The sequence below is a fragment of the Streptopelia decaocto genome (assembly GCF_964273445.1).
Source record: "Streptopelia decaocto genome assembly, chromosome: 11".
Lineage (NCBI taxonomy): Eukaryota > Metazoa > Chordata > Aves > Columbiformes > Columbidae > Streptopelia > Streptopelia decaocto.
In genome coordinates this window covers 4,811,487-4,837,703 of record NC_138666.1, presented here as the reverse complement: position 1 = coordinate 4,837,703, position 26,217 = coordinate 4,811,487, and the positions used below count along the sequence as shown (strand labels likewise).

At 43.3% G+C, this 26,217-nt stretch overlaps 2 protein-coding genes across 4 annotated transcripts; both read left to right on the top strand.

Annotated features, from left to right (window-relative positions):
* Nucleotides 1-46: 46 nt before the first annotated feature.
* On the top strand, nucleotides 47-15,215 carry TMEM231 (transmembrane protein 231). 3 transcript variants are annotated; one of them, XR_014185155.1, is made up of 8 exons: nucleotides 47-213; nucleotides 293-462; nucleotides 1,490-1,618; nucleotides 2,927-3,070; nucleotides 3,362-3,443; nucleotides 3,578-3,688; nucleotides 4,493-4,773; nucleotides 15,083-15,215. XR_014185155.1 is itself a non-coding variant. In XM_082062856.1 (7 exons), exons 1-7 carry the CDS (start codon nucleotides 72-74, stop codon nucleotides 4,675-4,677), a joined length of 963 nt encoding a protein of 320 aa, XP_081918982.1. In that variant the 5' UTR covers nucleotides 47-71; the 3' UTR covers nucleotides 4,678-5,613. The 3 variants fall into 3 exon arrangements, 2 of the variants coding, with proteins under 2 accessions (XP_081918982.1, XP_081918983.1); XM_082062856.1 differs by lacking the exon at nucleotides 15,083-15,215 and having other exon boundaries at nucleotides 4,493-5,613; XM_082062857.1 differs by lacking the exon at nucleotides 15,083-15,215 and having other exon boundaries at nucleotides 3,578-3,759; nucleotides 3,876-4,535.
* Nucleotides 15,094-24,468, top strand: LOC309444762 (carbohydrate sulfotransferase 5-like). The gene is made up of 2 exons (XM_082062855.1): nucleotides 15,094-15,234; nucleotides 21,704-24,468. The coding sequence occupies exon 2, from the start codon at nucleotides 21,732-21,734 to the stop codon at nucleotides 22,911-22,913; it is 1,182 nt and encodes a 393-aa protein (XP_081918981.1). The 5' UTR covers nucleotides 15,094-15,234; nucleotides 21,704-21,731; the 3' UTR covers nucleotides 22,914-24,468.
* The last annotated feature ends 1,749 nt before the right edge of the window (nucleotides 24,469-26,217 follow it).

Sequence of the window (26,217 nt, the reverse complement as noted above, 5' to 3'; positions counted from 1 at the left end):
CGCAGCGTCCCGTCAGTCTGGCGCCCCGCCGTTGCCACGGTGAGGGCGCGCGCTGGGGCGGGCGGCTCGCGATGGCCGGCGTGGAGCTGTTCTCGCATCCCGCGCTCCACACGCGCTACCGGGCCGGGCTCTGCTCCGCCGCGGCGCTGGCGCTGCTGCTCATCGCGGGGCTCACGTACGTGCCGCCGCTGCTGCTGGCCTACCGGAGCCACGGTGAGCGCCACCGGCCCGCGCGGCGCGCCCCGGCCCGGCCCGGCGCGGTCCTGAGGCTTCGCACTGTGTCTGCCCGCAGGTTTCTGGCTGAAGCAGAGCGCGTACCGGGAGCAGCCCACGGTGCGGTTCCGGTACGAGGTGCTCTTCGTGGCCACCCTCGGCCCGGGCCCGGGGAGCCTCTTGGCGTGGAGCACCTTCCCAGCGTTCAACAGGCTCCAGGAGGACCGGCTGCGAGTCCCGCTCCTGTCGGTAGGGCTGCCCCGGGACGGCGGTGGGATGGGGCCGGGGCTGGGGCCGGGGCCGGGGCCGGGGCCGGGGCCGGGGCTGGGGCCGGGGATGGGGCTGGGGCTGGGGCTGGGGCTGGCAGGGCCTGCGAGCAGGCGGCCCGTCCTGCCCTGCTGCCTCACCTCGTGTCACAGCAACACCTCCTTGGGACAAATGATTTTTAACCAGTGCAGTTTTACGCCCACTCAGTGTTACAGAATCATTTAGGTTGGAAGACACTGATAAGATCGTCCAGTCCAGCCATTAACCTCACATTATCAAGTCTGCCGCTAAACCGTGTCTCTAAACACCACTGGTGGTTTGCATGAACACATCAGTTTACTTTCCTCAGATCAGTTGTTGTCCTGTCCCCCCGCGGCCATATGGTTCATCATCATCTGAATTTTGGAGGGGTTTGTCAGTATCCCCTGGTTTTGGAAGCAGGTGTGTGCCTCTGCTCTGCAGCCCTTGCTCCTTCCGAGATTCCACAGTGGCAGTTATTTTTCTGCATCACCTCTGTTACGAATGCTGTGATGCTCACAAATAGCTGAAGTACTGGGCATTTGTGACATGAAGCTTAGGAAGCCTTGGCTCACAACCACGAACTGGCATACAGAGGCCATTAAGAGGCAGGCTGCAACAGCAAGAGGCAAAAGCCTGACCATCAATCACACATTTGCACAGGATATGGCAGAAGATCCATAAGGCATGTTTTGTAGCATGCAGGGGAGGTGGTTGGAAGGGCATAGAGCAAAAGAGACCTTGAAGCGTCTGAGTTTTCCTTCCTTGGGGGGCATACGGGACGTTGTATAACAGACAAAATTGCAGTCTTCTTACTTGTCTCTGGTCCTGTGTCTATAAAGTCAACCAGCTTTTTATTGCTTTCCTGACTATGCAGTTTATTTGCTTCCTTAGTATGTACATACTACAGTTGTGGATATCCCCTTGGGTTTTACCTCTTTTGTTTTTCTAACAGAAGTTCACATCTTTAGAAAAAATCTTATTCTTTTAGACTAGAGAAGAAGACAAAAATCAAGATGGCAAAATGGATCAGCTGCATTTTAAATTGGAACTTCCACTACAGCCTACAGAGCATGTCGTTGGCGTTCAGCTGATTCTACTCTTTTCCTACCACCTTTATGTGAGCATTTTTAGTTTTGTTTGTTGTGACATACAGACCCGCTGTAATATTCCAGTAGTGGCTATGCAAAGGATGGAAGAACCTTTCCACATTTGAAATTCCTATCTAAAAGATTTATTTTACTAACAAATATTTAATTTTCTCCTCCTCTGCTGGGTCATTCCTAGTCTAGCTCTGTTGTGTATTTTGATATGTTAGGGTTTTTTTTTTTTTGAAGCTGTGTATTCTCTTGGGCCATAGAGCAGCGTGGAGAGGACCGAAATGCACAACAGTGGATGTCAGTGTGAGTGGCATTAGTAAATAACTGAGGGTCTTGTAGAAGGCAGAAAGATGTGCATTGTTACATATACTGCTGTGTCTTGACATAACCAGATAGTTTCAACAGCCTAAAACTCCATAGATTTTGCTTACTTAACAACTCTTGAAACAATGGTAATCATAAGCCAGGATCTTCTGTATGTTATAACTGGGAAGGGGAAAAGGTGTTACAGGGAGAAAGGAAAATTAAATTCTGCTGCCACTGTATCGCAGGTGGCAGTGCAATTAATACCTAAAGCAGTGAGTAAAACACTAGAACCCACAGATGCATCTGAAAGGAGCAGTACCATAGAGCTGTGTTGGATGCAGCCACACAGAGAAGTTTTACCAGGAAGGTGAAGCTGAATTTACCCAAGAGAGTCTTGCTGATTGCAGATGGATAAGCATAGCAAGTATAGCTGTGTGCTGTAGAAAACATTCTTAAACCTATGAAACCCAGAGTAAATACGTGGCAGTCCTAAATTTATGCTGAAGTATTAGGTCAGTGATTAATATCACGGAGTTGCAGTATTTGTAACAGCTTTGTTTTACATAAATGTGAATATTTTTCATTCAGATGAAGTGCTTGATAAGGGCTAAGGAACTTCCTTGTTTGACCCTTGTTACAGAGCAGGAGTCCTTAGCTGGCTTTGCCTGCTGTTTTAAATTGTGTCTCCAATGAATGTGTTTGGTCATCTTGCTGCTTTTCATGTGTCACGGCAAGTCAGTTCTTTCTGTCATTAGCCACAGACTGTTGGACTTAACTGAATTTCCTGTGGAACTTTGTTTGGTTTATAAAGTTAACTAACAACTAAGGTAGTTCACTTTTTAAAAAAAATTAATTTGCATTTCTTATTTTGTGTTCCCTTGTTTAGACTAATGTGAAAATATGAAACTTGTGAGTCAGAAAAAAATCAAATCCATGCAGAAAATCTGTAGATACAAAGAGGTAGAAAAATTTGTTGTGTTCCCCCCTCCTTAAGTTATTTTTTCTTGTGTTCACCATTTCAGAGAATGTCAACGTTTGTAATGCAGAGCATGGCTTTTCTTCAGTTTTTTTCTCCGGTGCCAGGGTCTCAGCTCTTTATGAATGGAGACCTGAAGTTGAACCAGAGGCAATTACTTCACCATTGTGGACTGGATACCAGATACAATGTGAGGACATATTTTTTTTTTCCTTCCCCATCAATTTCCCCTCCTCACTATCCTCCTAGTACAATAGGCGACACCGTCATTATTTGTACTTCTGCACAGAGTGGACTGTAGAACTGTGGAACTGGTATTTTCTTGTTAGGCTTAAAAATGGGAGAGGTTATTCTGCCAAGATGTTCAGTCTGATGTTCATGTGCATTCCTTCAAGAGCATGGTTACTTTGCATGGAAAACTCAGCAGAATTAGTTTCTTGAAGAGTGGACAAATAACGCAAATATCTCCTTGTTCTAATAGGTGTCTGTGGTCAATGGCACAAGTCCTTTTGCGAGTGACTATGATCTAACAAACATAATTGCAGCATATTGGGATAGAAATGGTAAGCCTGAACGTGTAGCGGTGAATCACAGGACAGCCGTAGTTAGCGTATTGGCAGCTGTTCTCTGAGGATTTTGAGTTCTGTATTAAGACAGAAAAGCCCTTTAACCTGGACATTTCCTTTCCCCATTTTAGTGACAACAGTCTTTTCAGATCCCAACCCTCTTTGGATGACTGGAAGAGCAACAGATGAACCATTTATCATTAACGCCACTATTCGTTACCCAGTGGAAGTTATCTTATATCCTTTGAAAACTGCACAAACTGTGACATAACTGGGTTGCATTATTTGGGCCTTAACAGTTTTCATTTGGCCAGTATATGTTCTTCCAGAATTGCTGCTAAACTTTGTTAGATAAACAAATGCTGTAGGACTATTTGCGCATTCCTCCAGTCCGTTCTACTTGCATAACCACTTTTTGTCTTTCTCTAGTGGGAATCTGTGTTGCTTCTCAGCTGTACTAAATCTTTATTAAGTCTTGCTTTGCCTGCTGTCCCAGTCTGTCAGAGATGCCACTAGTGATGTGTGATAACGTATTCTGTGACCTAAAGCAAACCGTTAGAAATCTGTGTGCAAGGTAAGGTCACCAAATAATAACCCCACAGTGGATGTGGCAAATCTATTACAAGTGCAGACAGACATGAATTTTTTGTTTTCTACAAAATAATTTTGTTCATTGTGTTCTTTACTAATTTTCTCAGACAAGAACAAGCCTATGTTTAAAAGAATCTGTATGGAGCACATTTCTTACAAAATTTGTTTACTGAGTATTACCAATAACTACTTCCTGGTGAGTCAGGGACAAAATAGGCACTTTCCACGTAACTGGTTTAAATGTATTATAGGACAGACATTATCTGCAGCCTCTGTTATATGCTATGGTGAAAGGCTTTCAGGGGTTTCTGTGGCTCAAAGGCTTTGTATTTGCTACACAAACTGATGTCTTAATGAGTTTTGTGCCTTTCCACCTCCAAGTTTCTTTGCTTCGTTATTGCGGTGATAGTATCAGAAGCTTCTTCGTTAACACGCCTTGACTTTCTTTAAATATCAGCCAGGATTTTGGGAAATGATTAAATTTGCCTGGATTCAGTATGTCAGCATTCTCCTTATCTTTCTTTGGGTGTTCGGTAGGATTAAAATGTTTGTATTCCAGAACCAGGTGTTGACTACAATTCCAATATCGCCAGTTCTGCCAGTGTCTCCAGTACTGACCTACAAACAGCACCAGTCCTGAGGAGATGCCTGAGAACACTTTAAAATAAATGCAATTCAAAAATAGATACCTGCTTTTATTCTGTAAACACTTTTTACTTCAGAAGAACAGAACTTTGTAAGTATGTTCCATACATGCTTCCTTTTTAAAATACATATTCATTCATCTGTTTTTTCTGGGAACACTGAGACTGAAAATTTTACTGTTTTTGACAGTTTTAAAGAAGAACCTAGTTATTTTTGTCTGCAACTGAAACACACTTCAAAAACGGTAGAAAGCAATAAGGCTGCTTTTTGCATTATCTTAGTTTTGCTAAACATTGAAGACCGGAAATAATATGCTAACAGTAATGACATAAGCCATTTTTACTGTATTGTAAATTAATTCATGTCTGAGCTAGAGTTCTGTCAAGAGCTTTTTGTTTATTCATTTACGAGCATTATGAAAGGAAAAAGGCAATGTGAAAAAATGTGTGGATAAGTTAGTGTCAGAGCCACACTTCTGTAACTGTGACTATTCATGCTAACTGATTTAGTTATTTAATAGGATGATGGATAAATTCAAGGTTGATGTGAGAAACCGGGTTGTGGCTGATACTGTCTGCAAGGTTTGCGCAATCATTTACTACTGTAGCACGAGACCGTTAACTGTGAGTTTGGAATAGTAAAACAGGGAAGCCTAGTATTTGTTTAAAGAAAACGAACAAAAAGAACTACCAGAGAAGCTTCAGAGTTCCAAAGCAAGTGAATAATTACTTTTGGAATTTAAATGATAATTTAGAATAGATAAAAATTAAGTCAATTATACCCACCTGGTGAGCACTGAAAGGCTATGTCCCTTCATCTTGATGGGAGGTGGTGGCAGGGAAGATTATTTAATTTTATTTTCTCTTTCTGGGTTTACTTTTTATGCCAGATAAGCTTAAAAGGGAAAACAATTAAGTTTCAATTGTTTTCAGTTTTGTAGTTAAGATTTCATTCTAACAAAGCGGCATTATGGCAGGAGGGTCTAAAACAATTCTAGGTGCTAGGTAACAAAATTCTGAGTGTCTTAGTTCTCTTGAGCTGTTAGGACGTGGTGCGGCTATGAAATGTGAAAAAGCAACCTACACAGCAGTACCCCATCTTTTGTCCATGGTCCTCTAGAATTCAACCTCCTGGCAGTTTGGAGGTCTGCCTATTCCTTCTTCTTTTCTCCTTCTCAAAATGGCCAGTTTATATGTGCTGGATGGACTCCAGCCTATTCTTAAAGTGAAACACTAACGTGGGGAGCCATGTCTTGGTTATTCAACACATTTTTGTGCTTGTGAAACTTATTTACTTACATGTGAGTTGTAAGTTATTGCAAGGAGCATTTGCTGTATACACATATATTTTTTTGTTGTTGTTTCAAGTCTCAAGTGTTGTGGTTGAGACGGACAAACGACATGGACCAAATTCTTTCAAGATGAAAGTAATAGCTGCCATTTATTGCTACAAGTGCATTTTTATACAATTCTACCAGTTCATGTGTCTTTTCACTATTGGTTACAAGTTACAGCACTAACATCTCATTGGTTAATATTTCTGTCATCCATGTTATTCTTCTATCCCCTTCTCTCTCGCGGGTACATCTCTCCTCTCTCCAGATACTCCTTTACTCCCAACCTTCTCAAGGGTAAATCTTAATATCTCAAGGCTGATCTCTACTCCCATATTTTCTGTCAAGGATTCCACAGACCCGCTGCAGTTTCCCACAATTCCCCCTTTTTGTATTTGTGCTAAAAATGCTGTCCTCCTTGTCCGCTGCAGGGCCCTTTGCAGCAGAGAAATCATGCATGGCAACATTAGTAACACAACCACAACAATCATCAAAATGATCAGTCCTGTTTTCACTACTGATAACAACCATGCTAAAAACCCTCAACCACTAAGCAATTTATTTAACAAATCCCATCAAAATCTTCACACCCATGTCCTTGAGCTAATAACAAAAAAATCTATCGCGGCCCTACTCTGCCGTGTGGCACGTCTTACAGAATCTACATCTAACAAAAGTCCACTTAAAGCCTTTTAAGTTCTGTTAGTTTGCTTAACTAGCCAGCATCCTAATTTTCTAAAATATTTAAAGCTTTTAGCTGTGCCAACACCAGATACAAGAGATCCTAAAACCCTTAACCTTGATCCCCAAAAAATCTACATTATCATCACATTTTGACTCATATACATGCAAAAAGTGTTTTTCTCGTCTTGCTCTTCTGTGATCTATTATCATAGATACATTGGGTGTTAAGAGAGTTAATAGTCCCAAAATACACAGTCCTCCAACAGCATTAGAAGGAATTCCTGGTCAGGCTCTATCTCCACAGATCAAGAATACACCATACAGGAGGCTTTGGGGTCGCTGTCCCACATTATCAATGACATCCCTTGGATTCTTCTGCGAGGCACTGCACATTGGGTTTCATTTCTGCAGTCACCAAGGGTAGCATTAACATTTTGCAGTTTTATCCATTCATGCTTTAGCATATTGTCCTGGCACTTTTCGCAAACCAGCTGGATACGAGCATCCATGGGCATAGATGCCAGCAATTCCAGTTCCTGTGGTTCAATGTCTATTTCCGGGAGACAGTTAATCCAAAGTGCCATGTTAGTATTATTACAGTTTGTTGCAATGCCTCTGCACCAACCATTATTTTGAAACAATTGTGTGATGCTGCTGTAGTCATCAAGGGGGATGTCAACCAAGCATGTGTGGAACGGGTTTTCCGGAGATGCCATAGCTAGGCATATGGAGTCCTGGCCAGTCATGTTGGCTAAAGTAATCCACATGTTAGTCTTTGTCTGTGCAGGCATCCAAAACACAGCAGCTGCAACAATCATTGTCAGGAAGATAACACAGGTTTCACGTTTCGTGCCAGCAACCATTGCGGCCCTTGATCTGTAAAGACACAAGCAGAGCCTCTCCCCCAGGTTATCAATTGATGTGGCCTTTTCCATTGACCATTAACTAGTGATTTGGCCATAACTAATGTAGGTTCTTTCTGATTTAGCATGGTTTTGGGTCACACTTGCAAAATATTTCATCACATACAATGCTTTTGACAATTGGTTTTGTGGTGTTTTCCCTACTTCTCCCCCCTTTTTGTTTTAAAAAGGAACAAAACCAAAACACAGTTCAGAAGCAGATACGTGCGTTGGACCTTGACTACGTACTCAGAATCACAAATCAAATTTAGAGGTTCCTCCTTAAAAAGCTCTAAGTAATTTAAAGCTGTGCCAAGTTCTGCTAATTGGGTTGAACCTTCAATAATTTTTACAGAATTATGCCAATTGTTATCTTTACATCAAACGGCTACAGCTTTATGAGACTTCCCAGAACCATAAACAAAAACTTTGCAAGTATGTAGGATCAGACCAAATACAAGTATGGCCTATGACCTGATGCTAAAGACTTGCAGGTTCTGCAGCAATTTACATTTTACATTTATGCATGCCAAAAGCTGTGCTGTTAAGAAAACCAGCTAGTACAGTTTACAAAGACATAGATTACAAATAAAATAAAAAAATCAGAATTAAATTTCACAAATGGTACATATATGACAAAAGGATCATGGCCTATTGAAACTTAAATTCATTCCCTGCTTTTCTGGATCAGAGTGACAATTGGTATATAACAATCGGTATATCAGTTTGCTAGCAGTCTCATCATACTGTCCCACAATAGCCACAGGTTGTTTCTATGTTGTAGCTATAAATAGACAAATCTGCAAGTCCAATTGAATGCAGCCAGCCTGTAAGGTTGTCATAAATTTATTCCTCAAAGTTTCCAACTCCATTTTGGCTGTCATATTTATTGGATATTGTTTTCCCTTACCAGATCGAAGTCCTGTTTCAGATCTATCAGTGTAGTATTTGCTTTATCGAAACATTGGCTGTTAATACGAGTGGAAATACAGCATTTGAAATTTCCTTGGAGATTTCTCACTTGCAGCAAGCAGATCTGCACCATCCAAGCAGCTTCTTGTAGGCCATGCAACTAAACAGAATTCTCAGAAAACGTTATTTGAGCTTACAATTTACTTAACAAATCTTAACCTAAGAGAGGTATAGGAGTTTCTAACAACTATAAGAATTCAGGTATTTAAACTTTGTTCCAAATTTGGCATTCCATTGGTCTCAAAAAACGGCCTTTCTTTTGTTTTCTCCCATGACCTCAAAAATTAGCATGGTGAATTTACTAAGAAGTCACTTACAACTAATTACCACAGAATAAGTCTATTAACAAATTTTTGGTTTAATGTTCCAGTTTCATTAGAACTATGGATCCACTGGTGATGCCTTTAAATTTCACGCTCAGACTCCTTCAAGCAGTATTACAGCTCTCTAGCAGTAACATTGTTTGGGGGAGGGGCGCGGGGGGAAATAAAACTTCCCTCTCGCCCCCATCTGAGATGGCAAGACGTCCAGCCCAGCATGAAAACACATCAGTTTGAACTCCACATCAAACCAATCTGGCTCCACTCCACACTCAAATCAGTACCAGTCTGACCCAGAGAAGCACTGAACACTGTGACCCCCCAAAGCTGACCAGTGTGAAAAGACTGACTTCAGCAAGGAGGTAAAATTATGAGCTCTTTCCCCAGATGTGCCAAAACCTAGGAAACAAGACAGAAGCAAAAATAAACAACACCAACAACCCCTGATTCAAAGCCGAAAAACAACACAGTGCCACAACAAAAATGGATGACAACACTTCAGGAAAAAAAGACAGAGCGGGGGTAGTAAAGCCCCCCTCTCTCTGCTTAGCAGCGGGAAAACAGGTTTTTTCCTTTTTTTTTTTTTTTTCTTTCTTCTTCTTTCTCTTCTTGCCGCAGTTCAGATATAGTCAAGGCCATGCAGCTGGTATAATCACTGGTACGAAGTGGGAGGCTCTGGCAAGCTCCTCAGTTACAATGAGCTGCACACAGGCCTGGGATATTTTGCTCTCTTGTTTCCCATTTCATTTCAACCATAATACACTTTATATGCAATTTCAAGTAGCTCAGAAATAGTTACATTCCTTAGCTCCATTTACCTATTACAATTTAGAGATGTCAAAAAACAGTATAAACCAGTATAATAAACATCAATCCATTATTCTATTTTCCTAAATCTAAATCAGTTAATATTCTAGCAACTTTTAAATACAACCTCTTCTAAATTCACATCTATCATAGCATTTTAACGATTTAAATGCTTTTCTAACAATATAAGCAATTACTCTAATGTGTAAGGATGCATCCTAAGGGGGAGCAAGGTGGAATTGTAGCAGTGGAACCAGTTCCCATTTTGGAATTATCTCCCCAAACAAGATTCTTTTTGGTACCAAATATGAATATGCAAACTAAAATACTGAGCTCAGATATGAAAACCATATACCAAGTTCAAATATGCAGATGGATCACAGTTACACCAATTTAAGACAATATCTCAATTTTTGCATTGCACCTTTGAACCACTTACTGCCCGGCCAGGTAGCAGTGCCTCTGGGTCTCCCTGACAAAACAGGTCAGCGCGCGCCAGAGCCCATCGGCACTCGCCCCCTCCCCGCCGTCGCAGTGAGCTGAACTGGGCAAGGCCTTGTTTTGTTTTGGTTTGGTTTGGTTTTTTTTTAGTGTCTCATCTGGTGCGCTACAGCTGTTATTCCAAAACCAGGATTCTTTACATGATGTGCATATAGAAAAACCAAATCCACCACACCGAGATGAGACACAACCTGTCACAGAGTTGCGCAAGTCTGAATGCCAGAATAAAGGTAGCATGCTAGAGAAAAAAAAATAACAGCTACTACACACAAAATTTTACCATCACATTCACGCAGTAAAGAACTAAATTACTTATGATCTTCTGTATTATCACAAAACGCACATTTTGAGTCAATGGATTCTCATGATTTAACAGACTGTGAACTTATCGTACCATATAACAAAGACCTACCAAAATTGCAACATGCTTAAACCGATACCCACAAAGAGAACAGGTTAATGAGGAAAGCATCTTGCAGACTTCAGCAAGTTTACTGTGACCTGTGTGTTATCAGTTAACTCTCTCTCAGCTTGTTGACGTTCAAACCGTTCCAGCTGTAAAACTGTCTGTAATGATCTAATGATCCCTTGTAGAGATTTATGTTGTCCTGCTCTTCTCACCTTAAAAACAACATTAATTGCAACAAAATTCTATTCTCCGCCACTTTTCCCAATCATTTAACTGAAACAGCAGCAAACACTGATTTCAATATTTAACAAGATCTTCCTTCCTTATAATTCCGAGTGCTTTCCTAAGTTTTAAAACACCTCCCAATACTGATTTTTCAGGAACACAACTGAAAACAATTATTCCTGACCCCATCTTGCAAGTAAAAACCTTGAGAAGGGGGAGGGAGGGGTAGAAAACACAGGCTGCTTGCAGCACGACTGGGAAAAATGGGGAGAGAGTTTTATGGCGCACTTAAAAACAACTAGTAAAACAATTAACTCACATTCCTAACAAGCTGCTTGATTTTCAGAGAGGCAATACACAGAAACACATAATATGTACTGTAAAGCTTGCAGATAACATGTTGATAGCAAACATTAGCATTCTCTACTGCTAATGTCAACACCAATGCTTCCTTAGCTTCTAAGTTTTCAACCTGCTTATTGATGGCCTCTTGAAGATGGTCAATAAATTGCATGTAATTCTCACTGGGACCCTGATTAATAGTTGCAAATGATTTGGCTGCATTGTTGGTTTCAGGCACCTTTATCATAGCTTGATATGCGAGGTCTGTTGACTGCCTCAGGATTTCAGAAAGTTATTGTGCCTGTAGTTGTGGCGTGTCAACTAGTGTCTCCAGAAACGCACAGGGTCCCGTGGTTTAACTGCAATCGAAACTGGGAGTAAATCCCAGCTTTTTGGTACGTTCGGTTTACGCTCTGAAATTCTACCCCCACCCTCAGGAATTCAGTGTGGGAGGGAGGTGGGGGCAGGTTGGAGGGACCCAAATCTGTAGGAATTACGTTATTTGGCTCGGTCTGGCTCACCACGGGGGGGTCCTCCCCACCTAAATCTCCAGGCAAGGGGGGATAGGAAAAAAAAATGTCAATTTTTTTCTTCCGTGACTGATAGCGGCGGGGCAGAGGGTTGAACTGTGATTAATGGCGGTGACGCAGATGGCGGAACCGCAGTTGATGATAGTAGAGGAGAGGTTCGAGCCGTGATTGATGACAGTGGAGCGGTCGGCTGAACGCACTGCTCTGGCCGGTGCTCAGACTGGTGCTCTGAGGGCCCCTCCCGAGACCATAACGCTGTTTTTTCATGTGAGTCTTTCATAGCTTTTAACTGACCTCGGGGCCACACATATGTATACGACTCTTTCATAATTTTTTTCTGATCTCGGGGCCACACATAGGTACGCTCCTCCTTTATTCCTTTTAACTTTCCAAGAAAGTGCCGCGGATCCTTATCCATGTCAGATAATATGGACTTGGGCGGTTTTGATGAATCTTTAGTAACAGAGGGGATCGGAGTAGTACTTAATCTTGATTTTTCCTCCGAGTCTGGCCCAGGAGAGCCAGGAAGACCATCCCCCTCCACCGCCTCTGCCTGTTGCTGTTTTCACTCTTTCTGAGTGTCTAATAACAAGCGCCAGGTTGTTAACAGTTCAGTTGCTTCCTTGGACCCTTGGGTAGCACTATCAAACAATTTATCTCCCAAGGCCATCCATTGTGACACACTAAATGCTGTCACAGGATTAACCTCTAAACCTTGTGCTTTGCCCCATAGTAACATTTTTCTTAAAGTCAGTTCCGGAAGGCTAACACCCTGTTTCTTCAGAAGCAGCTTCCATGTGGACAATATAGTACCCTCTTCTTTAGGTAAGTTTCACCTCCCCTGTTCCTGGTAGCTCACCTACTCCTTAGCAAGGTGTCTTTTCAACGATCCGGATCTTCGGCAGCTCTGTGCGGCTGCTCTCATCAGCTGTACCGGGCTCCGTCTCCACAGCTCTTCTTCGGCTGTTCACAGCTTTACGCTGTCACCTTGTTAGGCGAGATCCTCTTCAGGCAGGATCACGTCGGGGTCACCATATGTCGTGGTTGAGACAGACAAACGACATGGACCAAATTCTTTCAAGATGAAAGTAATAGGTGCCATTTATTGCTACAAGTGCATTTTTATACAAATCTACCAGTTCATGTGTCTTTTCGCTATTGGTTACAAGTTACAGCACTAACATCTCATTGGTTAATATTTCTATCATCCATGTTATTCTTCTATCCCCTTCTCTCTCACGGATACATCTCTCCTCTCTCCGGATACTCCTTTACTCCCAACCTTCTCAAGGGTAAATCTTAATATCTCAAGGCTGATCTCTACTCCCATATTTTCTGTCAAGGATTCCACAGACCCGCTGCAGTTTCCCACACTCAAGTTTGCTCTTTCATTCCCAAAGTCTGTACCTGGCAGCCTGGGATTGTATCAGAATGCACAGAGTTAAAACTGTGTACTGCTTTTTAGTGTTTCTAGGCACTACACAGGGTGAATGAAGGGGCTGGGAGCTTGTTTCCCCACTATCTCAAGCTGATGTGGAGCTGGTCTGCTGTAGTCCCAGCTCTTCTCCCTTGCAGTGCTTATAGTGCTTGTGTAACTGTGTGAGTTAATTCAGAGAGTTCACTATGGTGAAGATAATATTTACCAAATATCCTGACTTTTCCAGACAAGTCAGTTCCCTGAACTAATTTGCTATGTGCCTGCACAAGCATTAGGGTGGGCACAAGAGAGAGAACTCTCTGGGCAGACCACAGAAGCCCATTTTAAGGGTTTGAGCTATAGAAATCCCACGAAAAATGGAGCGCATAACAGACCTGCAAGCTGAACGGAAGGCTGTTCAAGGTAGCAACTGGAACATGAAAGAAAATAATGCTAGAAAACAACAATAATACTGGGAGACTCCATTATCTCTATGTCACTTTTCTTTCCTGTTGTATCCTTCCACATTGTTAAGACAAATGACACTGTTCAGAGCAACAGTTCAGTGAATGCATGTGAGAAAAGAAATTATGAAAGGGTCAGGTTCAGAAAAATACAGAGGAAAATAATCCTATGTTTTATTTTCCTTCAGAATGAAAAAGCTGGAAAAAAATCCTCAGCAGTAATTTAAGAGAACTATTTAAGTTAAAAGGTGGAAATAAAAAAGTTAATTGCCTCAATTTCTTTTGAAAGACACGTATTTTGCAATTGGGATGAGTGCAATGTGAAAAAAGCAGTAAAGGCAGATATTATTACAGCTGGGAAAAAATGCTCTTTGCGGTAGCTGTGCTGTGGTTATCTTCCTGCATCACTTTTATATTGACCATGGCTCTTGGTTCATAGTTCTGGCTCCTTTTTCAAGCTTGGAGAGGCATTCTACTTCTGTAAATAACCAAGCAATTAAAAAAAACAAACAAAAAAAGATAAGATTTCACGGCTAGAGCAATAAACTGGAGTACAAGGAAAAAAAACCTGAGAATCCACTGTAACTAGCATTAAAGGCTCCCTGTAAGGGCTCTCCCTTCAGCAGCAGAAAATGATGTAAAAATACCCCTGCAGTCCACTGCGCTGCTACTACACATGCTGTGTACAGATACACCAGAGAGCAACCTAAATGCTGTTCATTGAGGAAGCAGAGAAGCAAGTTAACCTGATTTCTCTAAGTGGCTCTGTAAGAGGAAGAAATTAAGTAGCTGTTTGAAAGTCCTGTGCCGAAATAAAAGTGGGGGTGTGGACGCGTAAGAGCCCTGCTTCCTGCGTTTTTCAGGGGTGATGCTCGGGTGAAAGGAACCACCTCAATGCTTATTTCTGAACTAGCCAAGCAGCGGGGGCGGGGGAAGGACCTTTCGGTTCTCCTCGCCCGGCGCGGGCAGGATGCGGCGGGGGCGGGCCGGGGGGCCAGCCGGAGGGGAGCGGTCGCGGCGGGCGGGCCCGGAGCGCTGAGGGGGCGGAGGCGGAGGAGAGGCGGTGGAGCGGCCTTGGCCACGGGCCGGACGGCGCAGTCGGCCGGGAGATGCAGCGGGACAGCTCCGGTGAGGCTGCCGGGCGCAGCCGCGGGCAGGCCGTTGCGGGGGCTCCGCCGGCCGTAGCGGAGCGGGCGGGTGCTGCGGGGGGGGCTCTGCTAAGCTGCGCCTTTGCCCGGGGATGCTCCGGCTGCGGGGCGGATCGGCTCCTTCCGCGGCTCCTCCCGCTGCCCCGGCGCCTCAGCCACGTCTGAAAGCGGCTCATTGTCTCTCTGGGCAGCTCGGATCCGCGGCGGTGCCGGGAGGCGGTGGGAAGGTACGGGCCGGCCCGGGGGGAGGGTTGTCCCACAGGGCTCCTGGTCCCTGTCGGCGAGCCAGGCGATGACAGACCTTTTTTATTCGGTATCTAACAACAGTGTTTACGATCGTTTGCAGTGCGTTTCAGGGGATGTTTTAGAGCCGTTCGCACACGCCCCTGCTCGTGCTGCTGAAGTGGCGGCGGTACCTGCTGCGGCAGCCGCCGCGGAGCTGATGTCGCACGGTCCCGAGCCGGGCGTTGCTTAACGGGTAGTCAACTGTTGACAGAGGTAAAGCTCTTGAAAAACAGCCTTTTTTCCTCCTTTCTCCCCTCCCGCCCCCCGAGAACATGGCCGATCCGGGTTAAGGTGGATTTGTTTGCTGGAACTGGTGGAATTGGATGCTTTAGGTAACATTTCCCGTCATTCCGGGAAATGCCTTTTCATTTTTCTGCTACTGTGTTTAACCTGTGTTTCTAGGTGAGAGTGACATACCAGACAAAGAATTTGTCGTTAGTTGCAGCGGTTGCCTCAGTGGGGCACACAGGGCACACCTCAAGCCGTTTGTCCTCAGGCTGTTTGAATTTGAGGACACTATTGTACCAGCGCAGGTGAAGTCTCAAATAAGTGAATAGCATACAGGCACTCTCAGTGTCTCTTTGTCACTCCAGTTGTGCCATCCTTAAAAACAGCAAGAGTTCCTAACAAAAACTGTAACACAGCAGACCTCATTTCTTGAACACTGGTAATTCTAGTATATGAAGACATTTTGTGATCTTCAGCTGCATTGCATGGAGAAACAGGTGGTGTAGGGCTATGCCTCAACACTGTTATCTTACTCCAAACAATATTAAGGAAAAAAAAAAAAGCCCAGTAGCTTTTTTTAAAAAAATATTTTTTTCTGGTCAGATAATGAAATCTATGGTATGTTTAATTGTATTATAAAGTATGTAAGCATTATGATTACCTGGAAGCAACTCTTCCAATCTCATTTTCCACTAGATTGTAAAAGGAAGTACGTTTTCAAAAGCTGGATTAATGCTGTCAGCTGAAATGCTAATATAATGTCAGAATTCAGAATTGCAGAACGGTTGGGGTTGGAATGGACCTCTGGAGATCATCTAGTCCAACTCCCCTGCTAACGCAAGGTCACTGGAGCGGATCACACAGGTGGGTCCAGGCGGGTTTGAATGTCTCCAGAGAAGGAGACTCCACACCCGCTCCGGGCAGCCTGGGCCAGGCTCTGGCTCCTCGCAGCAAAGAAGTTTATCCTCATGGTCAGATGGAACGTCCTGTGTTTCAGTCTGTGCCCATTGCCCTTCATCCTGGTGTTGGGCACCATTGGAAAGAGTGTGGTCCATCCTCTTGACATCTACTCTTGAGATATTTGTAAGCATTGATAAGATCCCCTCTCAGCTTCCTCAGCTGAACAGCCTCAGCTGTCTCAGCCTTTCCTCATAAAAAAGATGCTGCAGACACCTCAGCATCTTTGTAGCTCTAGCTGGACTCCCTCCAGTAATTCCTTGTCCTTCTTAAATTGGGGAGCCCAGAACTGGACCCGGTGCTGCAGATGTGGCCTCACCAGGCAGACCAGAGGGAGAAGACAACATCTGGTAATGTCTGATTACAGTACATGTGCTGTACTTTTTATTATTTCAGTTCCATTTTCACTATTGTATTAAAAAAATTAAGCAGGCTTATTAACTCTTCCAACTCTTCAGCAATGATCATCTCTTGGAAACACTTAACTCTTTTTGAAGTACCAGTGGCTATATAGAAGGCACCCTCCAAACTGTCTTTTTCTTCCCCAAAGACCAATCTGTATATTGTTGGTGATACAGTAAGCTTTGCCTTGTTGAAGATATGTCATTTCTAGCTGTGGAAGAACACTAGAAAGTGACATTTTGTCAGCTGGGTGATTTATAGCAGGAATTACTAGTAATATTATGCATTTTTCTTGGACCGGCTTTGCCACGTTCCTGCATTTCACTTTTGTGAGCTGCAAACGGTGTTTCTAATGTTAGCTCATAGAAGCCATTCTAGTGGCTGCATTGGTGCGATGTCTTGTACGTGAGCTATGTAGTGAATAAACTTCTCGATAAGGTATAGTAGACCTTCAGGTGATCTTTGTGTATCATGCCACGCACAAACATTTTTCTGTTATTTCTGTAAAATGCACAATGACATTTACAATTACCATTCTTTTAAGAGTCAGTACTGAGGTTCTTTGTTTTTTTAAATATACAAATGATACTTAGATTCAGCTCATATGATTGCTCTGAAAGTCAGCATTTAGAGTAGATAACGAGCGTACAGGACAAAATCACTTTTGACTAGCAAAAGTTTGAGCACATAATATAGTTGAAGTAATTTCTGTGTCATCTATAGACTTTGGCTTTAAAAGTGCTGCAAAACCTGTTTTAAATGAAAGTGTGCTGGAAATCCTCTCAGACACAAAATGACTGGGGAAGACTGACAAAGACAGCTAAGATTCAGTTGCTCAGAAGTCCTTTTAGGGGAGCAGGTACTTGTAATTCTTCTCTCGGTTGTTTTGCTTTATTCCAGCCAGATTTTTCAGTCTTCCTGCAACAGACCCAGACTTGTTTGTTCCGAGGGAGTCTTTCATCTCAGCCTTCTGTCCCAAGCTCAAAAGTGTCCATGTTTCTTTACAGCAATAATGTGAGGCACTCTTTCTACAGCCTTTTTGGCATCCCAGAAAAGAATGAGCAGCTAATAGGAGGGTCTTAGGGTGTGTGTGTGTGAGGGGGTTGTTTGTTTAGTTTTGGGGTTTGTGGGTTTGTCTGGTTGGTTTGGCTTGTTTTTTTAGCTATGAAGGTTTTTTTACTATTATTTACTAGGTCAGTTCAGGTTGAATTCTGTACTGAAAGGAAGTTTACTGAGGAGTTGTGGTCCTTTCAGTGCTAACCTGCAAAGATCTGGATACTTGATTCCAACATTACTTGTCTTATGGGACAAATAGAAGTCCGTGAAAAGCAAGAGCTAACTGATCATCTGCTGAACAGTTTATTTCTTTGCTCCTCCATTATTTTCTACCATTCCGTGTCTGAAAAATATGTAAGAATAGTTATTCTGGGGCAGACCCAGGTTCAGCTAGTCCAGGATCTTGTTTCCATTAGTAGCCGTGAGCAGACAAGCCCAGTGGCAGAGCTTGAGTCAGGACTGACAACTAAACCATATGTGCAGATGCTTTTCAGATCACGTTTGAACATTTGATTGGCTTGTGAATAGATGATTCTGTCTCAATAATTTGTTAGGATTAGGCGTGATTATTCTGCTGTTAGCAGAGCTCTCCCTGAAGAAATAGTATCACAAAAGAATCAATACTACTATCACAGAAAAGGAGTATCATTGTAACTGTTATCAAAATAATTTATGCTTAGCAGTACTCATTATGTACAAAAGCATGTATTGTGATACCACTAAATATTGCAGTACTTGAGGTGTCTGAGCTGAGAGGTGTGGAAGTGTGGAGTGCTCTGTGCTGCAACTCGATGTCCCTCACAGGATGTTTTTCTGCCTCTTGTGGCTTCTTTGCCAGTTCTGGTCTGTCTGACTTCATGGGGAGATGAGGAGGTGCTTGCTGGAGGGTTTGTCATGGAGATGGCAGCTGAAGTGGCAGTAGTGCCAGGACACCTGTCCCCTCTGGTGGGTGTCCCTGTCGCGCCGTGTTCTGAGCCGGCAGGCCCGCTCTGGGCGGGCGGGTGCAGCCGCCGCTGTGGGCGGGGGCGGGAACGGGCCCGGCGGCCCTGAGGGAGCGAGGCCCCAGCTGGGGCGGGCTCTGCGGAGAGAGGGGAGGCAGGCTGCTGTTTCACCTGGTAACTAATGGCGTTCGGGCCTGCTGCCGGTCCGTGCTGAAAGAACTGCTAACAGCACCCTCTGGTGAGTCCCGCCGAGAAATAAATAGAAGATCAGAAGGAGCAGCCTGGATCACAAGGTCCTGTCTCTCACGATTAAGGCAATGATATAATGTAATCTACTCAGTACATTTATAAATATCTATACGTGTATAATATTCAGCAACTTTATGAGGTGATTCTTCAGGGTATTCAAAACCTGCTTCTGCCTCAGCTAACATTTGTCAAAAATCATGAAAGAGCTTGATGGGTTTTGCACGTTAAAGGGGTCTGAGCTAACTGCAGAATGCAGTTGCAAATGGTAAAAGGGTATTTACATGCAAATAGAAGTACATGTGCCCAGTGTGAGAAATGCAGAAATAAAAGTCACTGTTTACAGAGAAAATCCAGTGAACTGGATATGTATTTGGTCTCATGCACTGAAAATGGCACAAGAGAATATTCTTACAGATGCTGCGTTTTGTTGGTAACTGTGGTCTGGGTCTCCTCCACTCACTTGCCTTTCCATACCTTTTTATTCCCTACCTTCTTCCAGCTCCAGTGCTGGTCTGTGCATTGCTGAGTTGTCTCAATGCTAGAAAGCTAGGTCAAGAAAAACAAGCAGGTAGCTTTCTTCCAAGCTAGCAGACTGTCTAATAAACATTGGGATTATGTGAGAGACCCTTAGGGGGCCACGGGTCTCATCCTAGGTGGTGCTATTGCTGTCATACATCATGGATAGTTGCGTAGAGTTAGTGAGAATGTGGAACCACTGGAAAAAAGGGCCTTGTATCAGTGGGAGCACAACCACCAAAAACTATGTGATAACCTTGGTTTTAGAGATAAACGAATGCTGTTGCTAAGCTGGAGAAACAGATTGTATGTTGAAGTAGGTAACATAAAAAACAGTAAAAAGGCATTTTTAGCTGAGTGGTTATAAACTAGAGTGGATGTAAAGAATATGCAGAACTTTGTGTCCAAAGAAGAGCAATGGAGCTGGTGAAGGATCTGGAGCACAAGTGTGATGGGAGTGGCTGAGGCACCTGGGGGGTTCAGCTGGAGAACAGGAGCTGGGAGGAGACCTTCTGATCTCTGAACTGCCTGAAAGGAGGTTGGAGCATGGAGGGTGTTGGTCTCTTTTCTCAAGTAACAAGTGGTAGGATGAGAGGTAACAGTCTCAAGTTGCACCAGGAAAGGTTTAGATTGGAAAGTAGGAACCATTTCTTCCTGGAAAGGGCTGTCGGGCATTGGAACAGGCTGTCCAGGGCAGTGGTGGAGTCACCATCCCTGGAGGTGTTTAAAAGACACATAGATGTGGTGCTCAGGGACATGGGGTAGTGGTGGACTTGGCAGTGTTGGGTTAATGGTTGGACTTGATGATCTTAAAGGTCTTTTCCAACCTAAATGATTCCATGATTATGTATCTTACAAGTGAGAGATGGTACTTCGGGAGAAAAACTTCCACTATCAGGTTAGTACCTTACTCTTTTGCCTTGCTCTCTTTACAACATACTGCATGATACCGAAGATAGATGCTTTTATTGACTCCTTTTTCATACTCAACTAGTAGTCTACTGTTTTTCTTGTCTTACATACAAAGGTTTAATAGCAAAATTGTGTTAATTTATTATAGAACACATTTATTTATATTGTGAAGAGACATTCAGGCAGTTAAAGGAACCAAAACTGTCCATTTTTACTATCTCTTTCATTTGACCATTTATTTCAGCTTTTGGTACTAATTAATAGTCTTTTTCATGTTGCATTAGGGTGGCCTTAAGAACTTCATGCATTTATTACGTCAAATGAATGTGTATCTGTGTTTGCTGTTCTGCATGGTTTACTTTCAAGAGTCCGGAGTGTGTTGGTATACGTACTTTTCAATGTAACAAGAAAAAAAGATGTCTAAATGTAGCTAGATAGCAAATGCTTATATGTAAAACTCTCAAGGTGATCTTCATAAATGAGGATTCTTATTTTCCTAATACCATGCTTGCTAACATATACCGACTGCTTACAAGTGGAATCTGCAAAAGTGAGAGCACAACGGTTAGGTGCCAAAAACCTCTCGTAAAAAGTTGTGCGCGGTGCCTGTGCCTTGAACTTTGACTTCAAAACAAAACAGAAGTCCACTTGGGGTTGACGTGCCTAAAATTTCCCAAGAGTTACATGCAGACTGATTCTAACTCACGAACAGGTAATTCCTTAAATGCAAACTCAGAGCCTTAAATCATGGAGTGAGTGCGCTCCAGCCCAAAGACACATGTCAGCTGCTTTTTCACTTTAACATCTGTAGCCAGATGCGGCTTCAGGTTGTGAATTTTCACCCATCTTCTGCAATTTGGAAAATACAGGGTTGTGCACATGCATCAATCAGAGCAGCGCCCTACTGCCACCACAGGGTAGAGTGCTCACATTAGATAACAAGATTATTTTTATTTCAGTAGCCACAGTTACTGATGTTCCTGTCTACTCTGTTTAAGGGACAGGAGCCCTTGTAATGTCATACTGAAATGGAAATACAGTGGAGCGATTCAGAAAGGTTTTTTTCCCTTTGGTAGTATTTACCAGAATTCAAGTTGAGGGCTTTGTATATTTTGTAGATGTTTTTTTCCCCAGCAGTTAACCTACATCAACCCAAGGTTTCCTTCAGCATCAAACATTTGCTCCAAACTTATTTCTGTTGTGATCTTGCCATCACACATTACTTTATTTCAGTTTCCGACACCTGTCACCTGCAGATGACCATCTCCCAGTGCCACTGATTAAGGAAGTAAATAGTTCCAAATACATACATGCATATTTTAAGAAAGGTTTTACTAATGCAAGAGTTTGTGTGGTATAAGTTTTACCATTATTGTGCCATATGGGCAGTGGTTCACCAGCATTTTCCTTCTCTTTTTCAGCTTCTTTTGTCATTTTTCCTCGACGAGAATGGCAAGGATTCGGATTCCTAGCACAGTCATTATACTTCTTGTTGCGGTTCAGACTGGATTCTTACTCTTCATGTATGCCCGGTACAGCAGCTTCATGCCGCAGCCTGAGGAGAAACCATCTCAAGTCCACATCCTCATTCTCTCCTCCTGGCGGTCTGGATCTTCTTTTGTCGGTCAACTTTTCAGCCAGCACCCCAGCGTCTTCTACCTGATGGAGCCTGCGTGGCACGTGTGGGTTACGATGTACCAGAACAGTGCCAAGGTCTTGCACATGGCGGTGCGCGACCTAGTCCGGTCGGTGTTTCTGTGTGACATGTCTGTGTTTGATGCTTACATGCCTTGGAAAAGAAACTTATCAGATCTTTTCCAGTGGGCAGTGAGTCGGGCGCTGTGTTCAGCTCCTGCTTGTGACTCCTTTCAACGTACTGACATAACCAGTGAAATGGCATGCAAGACTCTTTGCGGACGGTACCCATTCAGCAAGGTGGAGGAAGCCTGTAAAACTTACAGCCATGTCGTCATCAAGGAGGTTCGGTTCTTTGATCTGAAGGTCCTCTACCCACTTCTCACTGATCCATCCCTGAATCTGAAAATTATTCACTTGGTCCGTGACCCCAGGGCAGTCGTCAAGTCACGGGAACAATCGGTCAAAGCATTAGCCCGTGACAATGGGATTGTTCTGAGTACCAATGGCACTAAAGTGGAAGACAGCAAGTACAAAGTAATGCAAGAGATTTGTAGAAGTCATGTTCAGATCTATGAAACAGCTACTCTAAAACCACCTGGTTTCCTTAAAGATCGCTACTTAATGATCCGTTTTGAAGATCTGGTCAGAGATCCATTATCAGAAATCTCAGAAATGTATAAGTTTGCAGATCTTAGTTTGACCCCCACGCTCAAAAGCTGGATCTATAACATCACACATGGACAGGGACCAGGAAAAAAAAAAGAAGCCTTCAAGATCACATCTCGAGATGCGGTTAGTGTTTCACAGGCCTGGAGAAATATTCTTTCCTTCCAAAAAATTAAGAAAATACAGGAAGTTTGTAAAGGTGCTATAAACATGCTTGGCTATCAGCTGGTGGATTCAGAAAAAGAACAAAGAGATCTGTCATTGGATTTAGTGTTGCCGAGACGACAAAATCAATTCAGTTGGTCATCATTTAATCCAAAGCACTGAGACATTATTTTTGAGAGATCCAGGATTGGGGGAGAGGGTGCAGATGGTTGAGTATTTGTCTACTGTGCAACATATGGGTAACTTGAAAATACTTGGCTGGTGAGTTTAACTATCTTTGTTGGTTTTCTGTAATGGAAAGAGTTGTTGTTGTTGTTGTTTTTTTTTAATCCAGAGTATCCTATACCGCAAAAAGAAACAAAAAGCATGAGAAATGCCACAAGATAGTTGTCAGGTTGCAAATTTACAGCTGATCTGTGCTGTTCTCAGCATTGTTTTAAAAACATAATTTAAGAACTTTCTATTAAAAAATGAACTGTCAAATATGTGTTCGTTCATTGATAACAGCTTCTGTTTTCATGCTTTAAATGTTTAACAATTTCAGTTCTTAATTAATATAAATGCAGCAAAGTAGAAACTTTCTTCCACAATTGCTTGACTGTCTTCTTTTGATTTCAAGTTGTTATGCAGCTTTGTATTTTTTTTAGACTTCTCTTGATGTTTAAAATTTTAATATAAAAGTTCTCCAGAAGCTGGGGCAACTGCAGCAGTTTTGTTGTAAAAGGCTTAAGCAGGAGCTTCATTTATTGATAGATTTCTTAGTGCTTTCCCTGGAACGGCGAAGTTTGCAATCAGATACTTGAATGCGGTGTTGGCACCGAGTGCAAAAAGTGAAAGAGATGAAGAAACTTTGAGTGGAGTCAATGTGGAAGTGGCTTCTTAATGCCACCCCAATCGTGCGTTCTAACGCTGCAACACAGAGTAGGCACGCGCTGGCTCCTGCAGCGTGATTCGTACCTCTCTCTTCGGAACTACAAGTTGTTAATGAAGATCACTAAGAAATTCAAAGTGCCTTGGAAATCTGCATAGTGATTATACTGCTGTATGGAAGTGATCAATTCAAACAACTGTGATTTCAGATATTGACACTTGTGTATGGGGTTCCTGTCTGGTTTTGTTTGTTTGTTTAATACAGCATGTCCCAGGATGGACAGTACATGTTTGTTTGATTCCAGGTAATTCTGTTAGGCCTAACTGAAGAATATCAGTAGGTGATTGCTTGGGACTCAAAGGTCTTAGCTTTCTTTATCTTGCCTATGTTGAATGTGAAAGTGGACAGGCTGTGTGCTCCTCCTGTCTCTGTTACATGTTTTTTCATGCTGAGTAAGACAAACAGACACTTCTAACATTGCAGTGTCTGTCTGTGCTGCAGTTTCCCTGAAGAATACCACCTGCCAAAGGCTCCAGACAGCCAGGTGACTGAGCAGTTAAGTAGCTTGGACTAGAAATGCTCGCAATGTGGTTAATAGGCTAAAAACATGCCTAGTTTACATCATAAATATTTTCCTGTCAGTATATATTTCCCTGCCCTTGTTCTAGACACTCTGTATAGCATGCTCTGGACGGCCTGGATAACACGAGCGCTTGTTGGTACTGCAGATGAATTAGTGCTCACAGTGTGGCAGGTAGGTGCAGTCGAACTGCAGTTTAGTACAATTCCATGTATCGATTCTTGCCTATGGTCACATCTGAACAGTGTCTAAAACCAAGCTTATAAACAGCAACTGTAAAGTGTTTGTGGTGTATCTTACTCATTGTTTTTCATTTTTTTGCACCCCACTTCTTCAGCAAGCTGCTCTCAGGAGCCAGGGCACACTCTGCTACCCTGGTAGCCCCAGCTATCCCTGATGGGGCTGGTGGTGATGGGTCCTGTTCCTGACCAGCTACAGTTGGGATGCTGGGGACAGAAAACCCCAAGTGCTGCTAGGTGAACTAATAATAGTGGCCCCTCTACATCCAATGTGCTGTGGTTTACAGGGGCCGTGCAGCTCGAGGTGGCTGTGCTGGGGTATGTTTGGAACAATGGAGCCACTGCCAGGCATCGCCTGCTGGGACCAGGACTGTGACTGCAGAGAAGGTGATGTGGGATGGGAGGTTTGTGCTCAGGGCTTATGGGGTCCCTGCAACTGGAAATGTTCTGGGCAATGTGAAACAAGAAGTGGGGAGGTCAGCACACTGAGAGAGGGAGCTGCTGTGCTGGGCGGGTTGCCTAGAGCTGTGCCAAGGGGATGGTGGTGCGATCACATGGGACTGACTCGTTCAGCTCCTACTCTATGCCAGACACCCCTTCCCCGCAGCTCTCCAGCGTGATCCTGAGCTGCAAGATGCTTTCTAATGTCAGTGGGAGCGTTTCCTTTTATGCTGAGCATGTCCAAAGTGGTGTCAGTTTGTCTTAATGTTATCTCAAATTGCTCAGATCACTCCGGCTTTTAAAGGATGCCTTGCGTTTCGAGGTGGCCTGTTTGGTGTCACTTGTGGCACCCCAGCGTGAGCAGGGCTGGTGATGCAAGTCGGGGAGCAGGTGAGTGGGGGATGTGGGGGCTAAAAGGCAGTCCCCCTGAAAAGAGGGGTCACAGTCCAAAAATACCTGAAAATTCATGGGAGAGGATAAAACGTATTAGACCCTGTAAATATGAGTGTGAGAATTTCAAACAGAGAAATCCGTCATTTGTATTTATATATTGCAGAATGGTATTCATGTATATATAAAATGATTTTAAAATTAAACCCTTTTTCTACTATATTATATAAAGGATTTTAGAAAGTAAAAAATTCCTGTTGATGGTTTTAAAAATACAAATGTCAATATGTAAATTAAAAAATGAAGGACTTGAAAATGAATAAAAAAATTATATAGAAAGCAATTTAAAATAGAAAAAAGTGTGAGTAGATAGAGCTATGTATAATTACTGTGTGTTACATAGTCTAAATAGATATTTAATATCATCTATATATATTCACTCATACCGGTATACATACCTTCTATTTGTGTAAATAGATATCTCAGTCTAAATATATATAATTGTAAAAAATCAAAATATGTAAATCTGAAAAGATTTAAGTTTAAATTGAAGTTTAAATGGTATTTAAGTACAAATAGATACTGGAGCGGGGCAAACGGGGAGGGGCGGAGAGAATGGAAATTGACGTGCGTAGCTGGCCAATCAGCTTGCGGAGAGGAAGAGACGGGGCGGGTCGCGGGGAAGGATTGTCTCGAGGGCTTCCTAATGCGCATGCGCAAAAGTGTCCGCTGCGAAGTGCACGCGGCGTTCCCAGCGGCCGCGTGCGCGCACTGTTCGAGCCCGGAGCGGTTCCGCCGCGCCGCCGTTCGTCGCTGTTTCTGCGAGGTCCCGGTGAATGCCCGGCCCGGCCCCGCCCGGCCTGCTCCGCTCCGTCTCAGAGAGCCGCCCCGGAGAGTCGGGTCCGGCAGCCTTTGGGAAAATACGCCCAAATTGCGCGGTCCTCA

Coding starts and splice junctions, on each gene's coding strand:
- TMEM231 (XM_082062856.1), top strand. CDS start 72: ATGGCCGGCGTGGAGCTGTTCTCGCATCCCGCGCTCCACACGCGCTAC. Junction 214..292: donor GCTGGCCTACCGGAGCCACG/GTGAGCGCCACC, acceptor GTCTGCCCGCAG/GTTTCTGGCTGAAGCAGAGC. Junction 3,071..3,361: donor GACTGGATACCAGATACAAT/GTGAGGACATAT, acceptor TTGTTCTAATAG/GTGTCTGTGGTCAATGGCAC.
- LOC309444762 (XM_082062855.1), top strand. CDS start 21,732: ATGGCAAGGATTCGGATTCCTAGCACAGTCATTATACTTCTTGTTGCG.